Below are 14023 nucleotides of genomic sequence, written 5' to 3'. Positions count from 1 at the left end.
CAAGCCTGACTAAAGGACGCTAGAAAAGCTTCATTTACTCTGTGGGGAAGCGGGGACCTTAGATCAGATTGGGGTAGGTCTCGTGGAGTGGCCGTATGCACCCCAAAGACGGTGATTCCATTTTCAGATCCGAGCCCCGGCCAACGCCATGAATACGATGTTTCATTGCAGATCCCATGCGGCAGGTCCTCTCTTAAAAGCGACCGTCTGCCAACTTCGCTAACTTGAAGCGTCCTAGCCACCATCGTCTCTATTGGCGCGCAAGTCTATCGTCGTGTGGTCGAGTTGCCGCCGTATTTTGGACTTCGCGACCCTTGAAGTATTTAAGGCGACGATTGGAATGTCTTAACGTCGAATCGCGTCAAGTACCGAGCGCTGCACGACTTCAAAGCCAAGGCGTCTGAGTCTCTTGTTACATATCCATCATGGGCATCTCAAGCTTCCTCCTCCTCGGCCTCGGGGCGCCTCGTTGGCCGCGAGTCAGTCATTCCAGTCGACACCCGTCATGGGATGGAATTCGTACAACCAGGTCTCCTGTAGCCCGACCAATGCCGGCATCACGGCTGCCATCAATTCTTTGGCTGACCGAGGCTTCGTCACCGCGGGCTACAAGTACTTCCAGATCGACTGCGGCTGGGCCTCCAGAGATGGCCAGCGAAATGCGACATCGGGCGCGTTGAAGGTCGACACAAACGCGTTCCCCCAGGGTCTCAAGCCCTTGAGCGATCTTGCGAGGTCTAAAGGCATGAAATGGACCATGTACTCAGACGCCGGCGTGCGCATGTGCGACCCCCGGGTCCCAAGTCCTGTCCTGGGCTCACTCGGTCACGAAGCCGCCGATGCCGACTTTTTCAAAACTCTCAACACAGAGTATCTCAAGTGTAAGTTCCGCAGGCCATAAATGGCAACTGTGCCTCTAGTGCCATGCGGCATGCGCTGACTACGATTTGCTCTCAGATGACAACTGCTATGTCGACGGCCCTAACGAATCGCAGAATGCGCCGAAGGATCCGCGAAGCGATTTTGTCTCGCGCTTCACGGTCATGTGGAAAGAACTTCAACGAGTCGGCATTCCGGGCATGCTGATCTGCCAATGGGGAACCCCCTATTCAGCTTCCAGTGGCCTCCAGGGGCCCGCGCAATGGACGAAGGGCATCTCGACTTCGTTCCGTCTGTCAGACGACATTGCCACAGGCTGGGACAACGTCTACCGCATCTACAACCAAGCCGTTCACATTGTTAAGTCCGGCATCGTCGGACCGGGCAACATCGCCGATGCTGACCTTCTTGAAGTCGGCAACACTGGCATGACTTTTGATGAGCAGGCCACCCACTTTGCGTCCTGGGCTATGCTCAAGTCTGCCCTCATGATTTCCACCAACATTGCTGCTCTTTCTGATCAGGCCGTAGCCGTCTTGCAGAACAAGGATCTTATCGCAATCAACCAGGACTCGGCCGTCAAGCCTATCAAGCTCGTTCAGCGTTGGACCGGAAACCGCGATCTCTGGGCCGGTGACCTCGCCAACGGGGATGTCGCTGTCCTTGTCGTGGACCTGAGCAATGCCGCCCGCACGCTGACTGTCCAGCTCGCCGACCTCGGCATCACCTCCGCCACGGTTAAGGACCTCTGGACGTCGAAGTCTGTCACGAACGCCAACAGCTACTCTGCGCAAGTCAATGCCCATGGTTCACTCGCACTTCGCCTCTCCAACATCAAGCGCTCAACTGCCGCAGGCGCGAAGTACAACTACGTCTCTGTCGCCACCGGCTCGCTGTCATCCGGCGCGAACCTGCAGTCATGCTCCGGCTGCACGTCCTCTAACAAGGTCGGCAACCTCGGCGGCTCCTCCAACGGCCGCGTAGTGCTTTCAAATGTCTCAACTTCCAAGGCCGGCACGCAGACTGTACTGTTCGACTACATCAACGGTGACGTCGGATACCTGGGAGGCAGCAACAACGAGAGGCTGGCATCCATCAGTGTCAACGGGGGCGCCGCGCAGACGGTCAGCTTCCCTCTTAGCGGATACAACTGGTCTGCAGATGTTTTCAAGGGGTACGCGGTTGAGTTGACAGGTTTCACGGCTGGCGGCGCCAACACCATTAGCATTTCTGGCGTGGGAAGTGCCTGGGCGCCGGACTTTGACCGGGTCGGTGTAGCTGCGTAGACGTTGCATGCACAGGAATCAAAGCTAGGAATCAATGACATAATGTTTTCCATTCATCAATGAACCCCTTGCCACAGTTCAGTGAGGTTGAAGAAGTATTGTGTTCAACTCACAAATGCATGTCAAAAGAGGAAACGGGGTTTACCGATCTGATGATTGAGCTATGTAATACATGTACCGGATTCCGTCGCAATGCATGGCCAGACAAATTACTCACCTCTGAGCCATACGCTCATCTCCCATTATTCCTCTTCCTAAAGTACTTCCCATTTCTCAACATCTAGAGCTGCAAGGTCATCACCACTCTGTGTCGCATGATGCTTCAATCGGACAACTTCGACTCCTAAATCCTCAAGCTGCCCGAAGAAAGGTGTTGGAGCTCGATGATTGCAAGCGATGTGCAGGTTTCGGAATTCCGGAAGACCACCACGTCGTATCCTAGTCACCAATCTGTCCAGTGTGTGGTACTCACGTCGGATGGTGTGATCCATCGGATTTCTCATGGCCTAGTTGCACCCTGGCAAGAATAGCGTACGCAGTGAAATCGGCAATGAATCGAAAAACTCCTCTGTTCGGACGGTCTCGTGTGGAAAGGGCGTGGAATGGTTGCGACAGAGGGTGTGGTTGAAGTCCAATCGCAAAGCATCTAGACAGGTGAGTTGTTGCAACAAATTCAGGCCATCCCACCTCCACAATGGATGCTCAATAGGCATAGTACCTATATCGATACTGAGTCGTAACCGTTTGAGAGTAGGTGCGAAAGGCTGTAACGAATCCAGCAAACTAGCTAATTGGCCCGGGTGCTGCGGCATGATAATCTGAATCTCTTCTAGAATCCTGCAGACTCTGCAAATCGACTTGAAATGGTCCACGAACGATTGTGTGTTACGCAGACTTCCCCCGATTCTTAGACTGGTAAGGTTTGAGAACAATTTAAAACTGGGCTCTAGAAGAGACCTGATTGGAAAGAAGCCGAAGAGACCAAGAGAGGTCAGGTTCGGCGCGAGTTGAAGCGCGCACCAGTATTCACTAGTGTGGTGGAGGAACTCCCGCCCTCCTCCTCCTGGAGAGTCCGGTTTGCCAAGGGTCAAGTGTACTAGATTTTCGAACCTGGTGCGTGAGTTTTGCGGCGATATCATTGCCGAACCACTGTCAGCGGCCAACAGGTTATTGAGAACTTCACCCGACTATCCTACTGACAACTTTGCGTGCTTCGCTCGAGGTGTGTATGCCAGTAATATAGTCGCCAAGAATGACTGGATTTCGTTGCTTGTGACAGTCCCCGACTGCGGCAGATTCATCGTAATTCCATGGCGGGGAAACTTGTATCCAAGCTCTTTACTTCTTTTTTCGAATGACGTCGTCGTTTCTTGATATCCACGCAAGGATCCATAAGAGAGTCCGTCTAGAGAAACAGATTCCACAAGTTCTCCGAGGCCAGGGCTCTCAATGAGAGAGAGACCTGACGAACAGCGGTAAAGTTTTCGTCGCCCTATAGTGTCGGAACAGAAACATCTGGCCAACTGCCCGCCATGCTGGGCCAATGAGACAGAAAGTCGAAAGATTTCTCCGGGCGAACAATTCCAGACCCTTCTGCCAATCTGATAGGTCTGAAGACTTATAGCCGGATTCGAGATGGTGAGCTATTCGAAGTAGAATCTCAACTGGTAAGTGTAAGCTTCTATGTCGGGTTCGCGCGCCCAATGTGCCACTTGTATGGCGAGATTCGTGGGACATATTTGCTTCTCCTAGTCTGGATGTGGTGGAAGTTCTCGAGTCCATTGTGCTTTCCAAAGCTACTAAGTAAGGAAGAAAAAGGTGGCCTAGTACTTCAAGCTTAGAAGAGTTCCTTGGGCGCTTGCCGCTGAAATTTCGCAGGAAGGACGTGTTTGCCGTGAGTTATTGAAGACAATAAAGCAGACAGTGGCCAAGCAATACCAATATCGTGTGGTATCTCCGGTATCAAACAGACACGGGGGGGGGGGGGGGAAGGGTCCGATCATCATCATCTCATCAATTTGAATGTGGGCACCTTTACAGTTCACGACACCTTGCAGTCACGTAATGGAGATAGAGACGTCTCCTACACGCATCGATGCCATGGGGAGTGAAGTATTCCGAGCGAAGGTCTAATATCGCTGTCATTTTGTACTTGATTTGTCGATGGTCTCACAGCAATCAGGAGTGGACGAGTTTCCGGATATCTTATCTTATTCAAATGATGCTAGGCTTTCCATCAACATCACTAGAGCATGACATATTTAACTAGTTACAAGTAGGATAGCCAAAAGTACCTACGTCAACCAAGACAAGGTCCCAATCAAGCTATTTGTGTACTCATGACTGCGTATCTAGCACGTGAACAGGCTAGGGCCGGGAATCGTGTAGGACTCAACCGGAGGCCAGTCTAGAAACATCCTTGTCAGTTGAAATTCGCTCGATAAGTGCCAAAGAAAAGAAAGTTGGAAGACGTACAGATATTGATTGTGACTCCAGGGTCGGTTCCCTACACAAGATGAGCAGTTAGTGGCCATACTCGAGAGTTGAGTTATTCGATGTCTAGAAGCAGAATTGCTAACCTTGTACGCGCCAGGCAAGCTGACAGTCGAGGGAGTCTTGGTACCAGTGCCTCCAACAACGTTGATCTGAGCACACTCCATGTAGAACTGGGCACCCGGGTAGCTGCCAGCACCGTGCAGGGCAATCATCTCCGCGCGAAGGAGATACTGGCCAGGAGCGATACACTCTGGGATCTTGATGCTGTGGCGTCCCTGGCCGTTGATCACCTTTTCGGTCCCCCAGACGCCACCACTGTAGCCATCCTGCTGGATCTTGAACCAGCCATCTCCGACGCCAGAATCGGTAGTAGCGTCGCTAACCTTCTTCAGATACGCGATGGTCGGGCCCTTGTGACTGCTGTCCATGACATCCGCGGGGGCAGAGCCGGTGGAGCTGAGCATGTAGCGCCAGATGGCGGTGACATTCTGCCCGGCCTGAACGGTGATGACCTTGGACGTGGGCGTCGTGGGATTGGGGGCGCCGTTGCACGCGAGAGAGTTGGAGGTTACGTCTTCGATAGGGCCGTTGTAGGAGGGAACGCGAACGCCGTTGCCGACGCCCTGGTTTGTGCCGCCGACCTCGAGAGACGAGAAAATGGTGTGGGCACTGGCCATGCTGGCCATCAGGAGAGGAATGAGAACCTTCATCGTGGGTTTGAGCTAGGCGTTTCTTGGGCAGAGAATGGCTGGATGAAAGAATGAATATGTGCTCAAACACGCTCGGCTTGATTAGGGCAGTGGTCAATAATGTAGAGATAAAGCAACGAACTGGAGGGGTATATATAGAAGTTTCTTTCCTACTTTAAACCATCAGATGCTGACATCGCGAGTTGTGCTTTTCTTTCCGGAGGGTTTCCTGTTCAGGGCGAGTTAGGCCAGCTGACAGGAAGCCAAGACTGCCACGCCGGCGACACACCGGCCGTGATGCTGCCATGTTACGACAGATAGGCGAATCGTCTGGCTTTATGAGGTCGGGAGGATCACCAGCCATGGCTCCGGGTGGATCGACGGAGGATGATGGTCCGGATTACACAGCGATGTTGGTCGGAACCGGTACCGAGACTCCCGTTCGTCGTGACCCAAGCCTCTGGGCATTCATTTGATTAAACTAATCTAATTCGTGCTTTTCTACTTGGCCTTCTACGCGTGGCGTGTCTCCGCCTGGCTCCTGGTTCTGCGTCTTATGGGTGCGAAGGTGTCCTGGGAAGGTGGTGTCAACGGTCAATTGCCTAAACTAGCAAGCCATTCGCAGGGATTAATTTCCGTGTAGCATCGATACCCTATTTAAAGTAGTTTGACCTCCACGCCCAGCTCGACGACTGGACGAATAGTGTAATCGGCACATTTGGAGAAGCCGATGGAGACTACATATCATTCAGCAATGTCGTGTTTGCGATGTGGATCAATAACCGACTTTTGACTTTCCTCAAGGCCAACTCAGTTGCTATTAAAACTGAAGCCTCCAAACTATCGAAACAATTCCTGCTCACTTATCTTATATACCTGTGTTACAGCAAGCACTCGCTTTTACAATCGATGTTCTCATTCGATATCCGACATCAAACATATATTAGACGTCATGGCAACGGAAACCCCATGTCTACACCACAAAACCTGGCTTATTCCGCCTGATCGTGAATAGGGGCTCTCAAGCGACTAAATCGATGGCAGACTTCCTTTTGCAGAAACAATTTACTTGTTCATTACCGAGAGAGATAGGCATTATGGCATTTGAGAATTAACCATGTCCAACTAAGGCTCTGGGCCAACACTTGCAGCCGTGTGGTCTTTCATGTCTTCGAAGAAAACATATCGACTCGAAGATTCATAGAAAAGCAGATTTGATACCAAATAGAGGAAAGGCGTACAACAAGAAATACGAGAGTTTGGCACCAGATTTGATCGATGTAGCTTCGAGAGGTCAGAGCTGATGAGGAAAATCGTCTCTAGCCGCATTGAGACCCGACGATAACAAAAGCTACCTTGCTGTGCGTCACCTAGTATTGTTGCAATGGCATAGCCGACGCGACTTGTGCTGTTCGCATAGCATCAGCTTTATCCGGTGAGCACCCAATTTCGACTCCCATTGATGAACAGTACAGCTACCCAAAGTCATAACGTTAGGGGGCTGCTTAGGTCATCGTCAATACCTAATTGAACTGTTTGACTTGCAAAAACGGTCGGCTAATATCTCACTGGGGTAAGCCACCAAGACGAAAAATCTAGATCGATCAACGTCACCAACTGGAATTGCTCGACTTTGCCTTCCCGGGTGGCTTGCTTAGTAGATCCACTAACTCGCCGGTTCCTGCACTAGACCACGCAAAGAGTCCTCGGAGCCCAGGCAGGGTGGGGATTTGGCTGAAGGATGCGGTATTAGTGCGATCGATGATTACTATTTTTTCGACAGAAATTCTCGGCCGATCTCCCGGCATCTTTGGCCAGATGGATGTGGACTTTTGCTAGCAAAACCCAACCAGACCATCAGATGGACGTGCTGGCAAACCGATTATTCTATGCATGGTACCGAACGAGAACTTGACTATTATGTCACCCTTAATGCGATTCCAACAGCATCGGGTCACGTTACCTGCAAGCTTGGCACTAGAGATGTGTTACGTAACACCACTTCCCCCTTTCTCAGATTGTCGTCTTGGCAGGCCAAGTGAGATTTCCAACTTCCTTACCGTGGACAGTGGAGTATCGTCCAAAGAAGCTTTACCAAGGCGTTGCATCTTGCAGCGCGCCTAGAAACAACCCTTCCGCGCCTCCGCATCGAGCCTTCTCAAGACGGGAAAATGGAGTCTTGATCAGGACTATTTCTATCACCGTAATGCCCTTGAGAAGTGACGGGGCAGAACTTCCCAACTTCACATTGTTTGCACACGAAAAGAGCCACGAGTCCTGTGGATACCTAGCAGATTTGCTCCCCGCTTCTCCCCATAAAACCAGGTTCACTCAGGATGAACCGTTGGACAGTAGAGCCTCACGCGGAAAGAGGAGGTCAATGCCCTTGCAATCTACCAATCACCCCGCCTGAAACCAAGCAGCGGCTGCCAACGAGAACGGGCTCGCGGCATTGCAAGCTTTGGTGCCGAGGGGAGTCACGGGAGGATTGTGCAGATCCAACAATCCATTCCGCGGTGTGCGCGGGAGCTCTCACCGGGGGAAAACCGAGCGGGCCTCCGGGACAAAGGTATCCACTGTTTGTGACGTGACGATCGAAATGAATCGGACCTTTAGCCAAACCGAGCGAGCTGAATTACAAAACAGAGTGCGGTGTCTTCGACTGTCCGCTTCAATTTGTTCCAAACTTCCAAGGCTATTCAACAATGGGTTAACTCAACGGTTGTGTCTCAGTTCAGACCGCTACAAAAAGCAAATGGCGGCCCGGTGAGAACGTGCCTCAGCTGCGGCACCTACTTAGTCCTAGGTAGGTGGGTAAAGATAGAAACCAACGAACACGAGAAACCACATGCATTTCTTTGTGTTCCCCAACAACTTGAGTCGGAGGGTGCCAAATGCACCTCTCGGCGGCATGCCTGCTTTAGTGGCGACTCGAGACCTCGAAGCGAGAAGAGAAATAGAGAGAGAGACTGCGAGACTGCGAGTGGTCTGGCCTGGGCCGGCCGGACAAGTCTGCGCCCCTTTCTCGAACCCACTTGGGTCGGGTGGAGGGTCGCAGTTTGGCAACCAAGAATTTCGACAAAAACTCCTGATTTGTTTGCCATGCGAACCCACTTGCCGCGTGGGAGGTTGCATTGTGCAGTCCCATCGAGAATTTCGATAAAACTCCTGGGTGTTTGCCATTGCGCCAGTGATTCATTTGCCTCCGTTTCTCTCTTCCCTTCCCCGTTGCGCGCGTAGTATCTTCTTTGCGAGTTTCCGGCCACCACATTCTTTTGATCAACAACCTTCCCACCCCTTCCACTCTTTTAACTTAGACTTATTCGTAAAGTTTAAGATCAGCAAACAACGATCCAGTTGATTATCATAATCGTTATTCAACGTCCGCTCTTTATACCGAACTTACAGTTAAACCTACCTGTAAATCCATACCAAGTCCGTCATAATGGCCGTCCGAACCGCCGAGGTAGCCGCCCCTGCCGTCACCACCGCACCGACCGGCACTCCCGTGCCCGTCGCGACGGTGGCACTCACGACGACCTTCACGCCGCCCGCAGAATGTACCGAGAACCACTTGACCATGTTGGTCGGCGCCCTCGAGAAGATCTGGATTAACGAGCCCGTACCTCTGCCCAACTCGACCCTCTCATCCTGCCATCCCACGCAATGGGTTAACGGCTACTCATCCGCCCTCTCCGCCTCCAGCTCCATCGCACCCTTCATGAGCCCTCTTGTCTGCCCGAGCGGATACAGCACAGAGAGCAGCACCTGGTCAAGCGGATACATTGCCTGCTGCGCTTCGTAAGTTCTCTCCAACCCTACAATCTGAGCCAAGAATAGCCAAGGTACTAATTATACCTAACAGCGGCTTCACCTTCGCTGCACCCGCCAAGACCGCCGACGCCGATCGCCCGGCGTACGGCGGCACATGTTACAGCAACTTCGATCTCAGCCAGACTGCCACCGTAACCGTCTACAACCCCGAGGAGCTCTCCACCACCATCGCCTGGGTCGCGACAACAACGCCCGCACAAGCCTACGCCCATCCCATCGATGGTATTGCAGCAGACTACACACCGGGCGCCTCCACCTCAGGCTCATCCGGATCAACGAAGACCAACTCTGCCGGCGTGGCTGTCGAGACGGACGAGAACGCAGCGCCTAGATTGGGAGGCAACTCAAGGGCGGCATTCATTGTTGGATTCTTGCTCGCGAGTGTGATGATGTGGTAAATTCCCACCAACTAGCCGATCCAGGCAGCCGGTTGTGATCAGCGACTACAACCATTATGTTACGACTTAAGATTCTGCTTCTTCAACTACCGGATTATCGAGGGAAAACGGCACTTCGCCAGGTCATGTCATTTTGCAATATTACGAAAGAATATTCTTTGGGTCTACCTTACCTCTCTAGTAGCATTTTATACTACATAATTTTCACCTAGCTCTGCGCAGCTTAACATCGTCATCGCGCGGGGTTATAGATCAATACCACCTCACACTCGCTCGCACACATGCACTGCTCGGATGTCCTGTGTGTAAACTTGCCGAACGCGGAGGAATGTGTCAAATGATTGAGGGAATGTAAGTGCGACTAAGTAGGACTAAATGACTGCGGCGTTACATACTCTGCCACCCCAATTCGACCAAGTAAGTAGATGTCAATCAAGTTTGGGAGATATCACATTCCGGAGCACACTGTAGGAAGCCTTCGATCGGACTTAGATCTCGCGTCATTCAAAGCTCGTCTTTGATCGCATGACGATGGTCAACAAGCGCCTCGTTCAAGTTCTCATTCGCCCCCGCCATCTTATGCAACTCTGCCCATCTTTCATCTTCGTCTTCGTCGTCAACAAGAACCGCCAACCTGCTGACGAACTCGATTAGAGTATTTCGGTCTGTGTTGAGCCAGGCAGCCTTCGCCATGCAATCAGCGTTCATGCTCGTCATGTCAACGAGACGCCAAATCTTTATGGCGGTGGAAACAAAGATGACTTACTTCGGCGTTTTGGATCACAACTCGCCTGGACTCGTACATCTCTTTTGTTTCTTGCGTCACCTTGAAGGTGCCCCGAACGCCAAAGATCTTGCACAGCGCTTTCCGAGCATGTTCCTGCTCCTCTTTTGTGTCCAACGACGCGTCGAGAAACGGCTTGAACTTGGAGGTGACATACGTAAAATTGGTCGCCTCGACGATTTTCGCCCATGTCGTCTGTGTCTCGTTGAGGGGCTCCGTCTCGTCATGGAACCTGTTAAAAGCTAGCTGTAACTTGTCGCCGGCGTCTTCCCATCCAGCCTCTTGCAACCGGATCTGGATGGTTCAATGGTGGTAAGTTACACGTACAAGAAGACAGACATACATTCTGGCTCAAGTTGCTAAGTTTCTCCTAGTCGGCGTATGGAATATACATACTTCAATCACATCGCGCGTACTAGCATATTTGTACAGGTCCATCCATTGGATGTCCTCGGCTTCTCGCCTCAATACAGTCCCATAAGCTGTATCAAAAACAGCCTTTGCTATTTCAATGTCGCTGAAGGAGTTTGAGAAGGCTGTGCCATTTTCTTTGGTCATTGAGGACTCGTTCCAAGGCATGTACATGTAAAAAGCCTGGTAGAGATGGAAGAGAATGTTGAACAAAAGGGAGAAGACATGCTTGAAGACAAAGCCACTGGTCCCCATGGTGAAGTTGCGGTGATGCTGTATTAGGATCAAATTGCATCAAGCGACTTTCAGTTGGAGTAGAAAAAGTAAGGTCAGTAAGCTGATCGGATGTAGGATTTCAGCGCAAACATGACGGACCTTGTAGCACTTAAGTATTTGGTATGGACAATGTCAAGCAGAGCAAACCACTTCTTTTCATCTTGGCTTGCAAGGCTTTGAGGCGTCAAATTGATAGAAAATGGCTATATTCCCACGCCCACTCGAACCAACAAACATCCACTTTTCCGCAGCATCCCAGCAAGGCGGCACCTCTCGTGAGGCACGTCCGTCAGATGCAGTTAGCTCAGGGCCCCCTGCAACCATCACAGGAAAGGTCGATGCCTTATCATTGGCCTACACACCTTTGTAGGAGTTCTATCCTAGCATCTTCAGGTACGTAACTGTCAGGAAGGCAAGTGGGAATGATGCGGTTTGTAGGCAGCAGGCTGCAAACGGGCATCTGGTGCCTCTCTGGTCGGGCACATAAGACGCTTGTAAGTACGTACCTCAAGCTTGATATGATACCTCGTGGCTCAAGGAGGCTGTCCGCCATGCACCGCTGCCTTGGCGTAAGATTCGGAGACAACCGATAGCAGATATTTCTTGCCAACTTGGGTGAGAGGCATTAGATACGCGACATCGGAAAGCGCAGCGGGCAAACGATTCTTGGACATACCTTTCAACCGAGTTCAGCATTATAGCAAATAGATATATCAATGCATGTAAGCAAGAAAACATTGTAGGCTCTCACCACAAGATGTGGGCGTAGAACATGAGGCAGAACTTCGTTCAATATTCTCATTGCTGAACTCTTGCGAAGTTTCGGATCCTCCCTTCTAAACCTCACCAGCGACCTTCATACATATCCCTTCAGTAATCTTCCAACCTGCCAACATCAAAATATCCGGATGCAGAAGCTGAAGCAGCGGACGTGGCTGTGCCTCAGAATGACGCCTCATCGCGCTTGGCAGAAACCTCACAAGCGGAACTTTGGTAGAATGCCTACTTCTTACGCCCAGAACAAAGTTCCTTGAAAGTAGTCACCAACTCACGACTCGAAGATTGCGTCTCGACTGAATGCAATAAGGATCTACTTTCACGGGGTTTTGACTCTCATAGTATGAAGAGCTATGTGCTTCAGAGGCTATCCTCGGACTGAATTCCCCTTCCCACCTTCACTCTTCATCATGCACTTTTCTAGTGGAGCTGCACACAGACAAGATAGTGAAGTAGGTCTAAAGTATCAACCACCAAAGGTTACTCGACTCCCGAGGAACCGAGGATTCGCACACCGAGTAAAAGGCGCCTGTGTCATCCCGCAGTTGGAAATATACGGGCCCGGGATTCGTTAGCGCAATGCCTTGACCCGGCCCGGGTCAGAAGCTCTTGGGTTGACTACACTAACCCCCACTCCGAATGCGGGGAACGTTGGCGGCTTGACCATGCACAAACTTTGCGGGGAGCAAATGGGTAGGTCTCAAATGATGTCAGCGGTGAGTACTGCAGAGATATCTTTCATCCACCCTGTAGTCAAAGCAGGCTTATACGTGGAGTATCACGATTACCCTCGGCGCGATTTGCTTATCCAAAAAGAAGCCGTTACCGCCGACAACAAGATAAAGCTCTTCTGTTGCTTTCATGTCGGTAGAAGACTCCTCGCCATGCTCCCCGCGTGTCAGCGCCACCACACGACCACGCAAGATTTGGACCCCTGAAGAAGATGTGACATTGAAGACGCTCGTTTCTCGCTACGGAGACGCACGAGGCCCCCAGGGGCATTGGAAGGATATTGCCGCAGCGCTCCAAGACCGCACTGCCAAGGTTAAACCCACTCCACCTTCCAGAGGCAAGATGGCTCATGAGGGCTAACAGATCACAAGGACTGTCGAAAGCGATGGTTCCACTCCCTTGATCCGTCTATCAAAAAGGGTCGATGGACAGCACAAGAAGATCAGATTCTCTTGTCGGCTTACGCTCGAATGGGCCCCGCATGGCACGATATCGGTATGCTAGACTTGCCCAATATCCGTGTGTGATCTCGTCTACTGACCCTGGCCTCTTTGCGTGCGAAGCCCTCCTCATACCTGGGAGGAAGGATGACCAATGTTCGAAGAGATACATGGATATCTTGAGTCCAAAAGTCAAGGACCGCCTTAGCGGATGGTCCCCGCAAGAAGACGAAGTTCTACGAGAAGGTGTTCGGACGCTTGGTCACCGGTGGTCTGCTTTATCGGCAAAGCTGCCAGGCCGGCCACCTCTTACCTGTCGTAACAGGTGGCGAGCATTATCGAAGACATCGAAAAGGCCTATGTCTACAGCAACAACTCTCTCAAGGTCATTTGTCGCAACGAACAGTGGCGATGCTACGACATCAGATACTCCCGAACCCTCCTTAACCTCGCTGCTCGTAGCAGCTAAAGCTGATGTCGACATCAGCAACGTCATCAATGTTGATGATGTAGCCACATCTTTGGTGGGAATGAGCGCTGGACCACATGCGGACGACTTTCGCTTCGTCGGTGACGCAGCGTCATACAATTTTATTCTACACCAGCCCCAAATCAGCTCAACTATTCGACCGAGCTTGGATCTTGGCCACGTATCCGAGCCGCTGCACCAGTCTTCAACAGAACCCATCTCAAACAGTTACAAAGGCGCTCTTACAGCACCGAGATCAAACAGGCTTGATATTGAGATGCCGCAAAATCAAATTAGCCAATCCTCTACGGGGCGCAACTCAGGAAAACTGTTCCCAGTTTCAGATATCACTCCGGAGACTCAAGCCTCGCCACCAGATCCAAATTGCTTAAGCATGTCGCCATCTCAGTACCTCCAAATCTTCTCTGATGACAATCTACCAAGTCAGTCGACGGGTCCTGCTATGGACCCAGGCCCACTACGACAAGTTGTACACCACCACCACCATCATTATCACCACCACTACCATCATCATCACCATCATTACCATGA

At 51.4% G+C, this 14023-nt stretch overlaps 6 protein-coding genes across 6 annotated transcripts; 3 read left to right on the top strand and 3 right to left on the bottom strand.

Annotated features, from left to right (window-relative positions):
* Nucleotides 1-27: 27 nt before the first annotated feature.
* Nucleotides 28-2258, top strand: BDZ83DRAFT_770157 (glycoside hydrolase superfamily). Its single transcript, XM_060515338.1, has 2 exons — nt 28-881; nt 958-2258. Exons 1-2 carry the CDS (start codon nt 506-508, stop codon nt 2163-2165), a joined length of 1584 nt encoding a protein of 527 aa, XP_060357855.1. The 5' UTR covers nt 28-505; the 3' UTR covers nt 2166-2258.
* A 2258-nt stretch (nt 2259-4516) lies between these two features.
* BDZ83DRAFT_593706 (family 61 glycosyl hydrolase) lies at nt 4517-5371 on the bottom strand (the record flags this gene model as incomplete). Its single annotated transcript, XM_060506655.1, has 3 exons — nt 4517-4572; nt 4641-4671; nt 4745-5371. 3 exons carry the CDS (start codon nt 5369-5371, stop codon nt 4517-4519), a joined length of 714 nt encoding a protein of 237 aa, XP_060357854.1.
* Nucleotides 5372-8930: 3559 nt separating this feature from the next.
* Nucleotides 8931-9582, top strand: BDZ83DRAFT_593709 (uncharacterized protein; the record flags this gene model as incomplete). Its single annotated transcript, XM_060506656.1, has 2 exons — nt 8931-9151; nt 9216-9582. The coding sequence occupies 2 exons, from the start codon at nt 8931-8933 to the stop codon at nt 9580-9582; spliced, it is 588 nt and encodes a 195-aa protein (XP_060357853.1).
* A 765-nt stretch (nt 9583-10347) lies between these two features.
* BDZ83DRAFT_643480 (uncharacterized protein) lies at nt 10348-11382 on the bottom strand. The gene is made up of 2 exons (XM_060509679.1): nt 10694-11382; nt 10348-10598 (listed from the first exon to the last, which is right to left on the bottom strand). Exon 1 carries the CDS (start codon nt 11030-11032, stop codon nt 10718-10720), a length of 315 nt encoding a protein of 104 aa, XP_060357852.1. The 5' UTR covers nt 11033-11382; the 3' UTR covers nt 10348-10598; nt 10694-10717.
* Nucleotides 11380-11796, bottom strand: BDZ83DRAFT_643479 (uncharacterized protein). Its single transcript, XM_060509678.1, has one exon. It carries the CDS (start codon nt 11789-11791, stop codon nt 11561-11563), a length of 231 nt encoding a protein of 76 aa, XP_060357851.1. The 5' UTR covers nt 11792-11796; the 3' UTR covers nt 11380-11560.
* Nucleotides 11797-12751: 955 nt separating this feature from the next.
* On the top strand, nt 12752-13334 carry BDZ83DRAFT_541606 (Homeodomain-like protein; the record flags this gene model as incomplete). The annotated part of the gene is made up of 3 exons (XM_060503402.1): nt 12752-12874; nt 12934-13057; nt 13126-13334. Coding segments are annotated over 3 exons (456 nt in total), but the record flags the coding sequence as incomplete, so codon positions are not given.
* Nucleotides 13335-14023: the final 689 nt, after the last annotated feature.

The sequence above is a fragment of the Colletotrichum acutatum genome (assembly GCF_030867785.1).
Source record: "Colletotrichum acutatum strain CBS 112980 chromosome Unknown BDZ83scaffold_224, whole genome shotgun sequence".
NCBI classification, from domain to species: Eukaryota; Fungi; Ascomycota; class Sordariomycetes; order Glomerellales; family Glomerellaceae; genus Colletotrichum; species Colletotrichum acutatum.
This window is presented reverse-complemented; position numbering and strand designations above follow the sequence as displayed.

Coding starts and splice junctions, on each gene's coding strand:
- BDZ83DRAFT_770157 (XM_060515338.1), top strand. CDS start 506: ATGGGATGGAATTCGTACAACCAGGTCTCCTGTAGCCCGACCAATGCC. Junction 882..957: donor CAACACAGAGTATCTCAAGT/GTAAGTTCCGCA, acceptor ATTTGCTCTCAG/ATGACAACTGCTATGTCGAC.
- BDZ83DRAFT_643480 (XM_060509679.1), bottom strand. CDS start 11,032: ATGGGGACCAGTGGCTTTGTCTTCAAGCATGTCTTCTCCCTTTTGTTC.
- BDZ83DRAFT_643479 (XM_060509678.1), bottom strand. CDS start 11,791: ATGTTTTCTTGCTTACATGCATTGATATATCTATTTGCTATAATGCTG.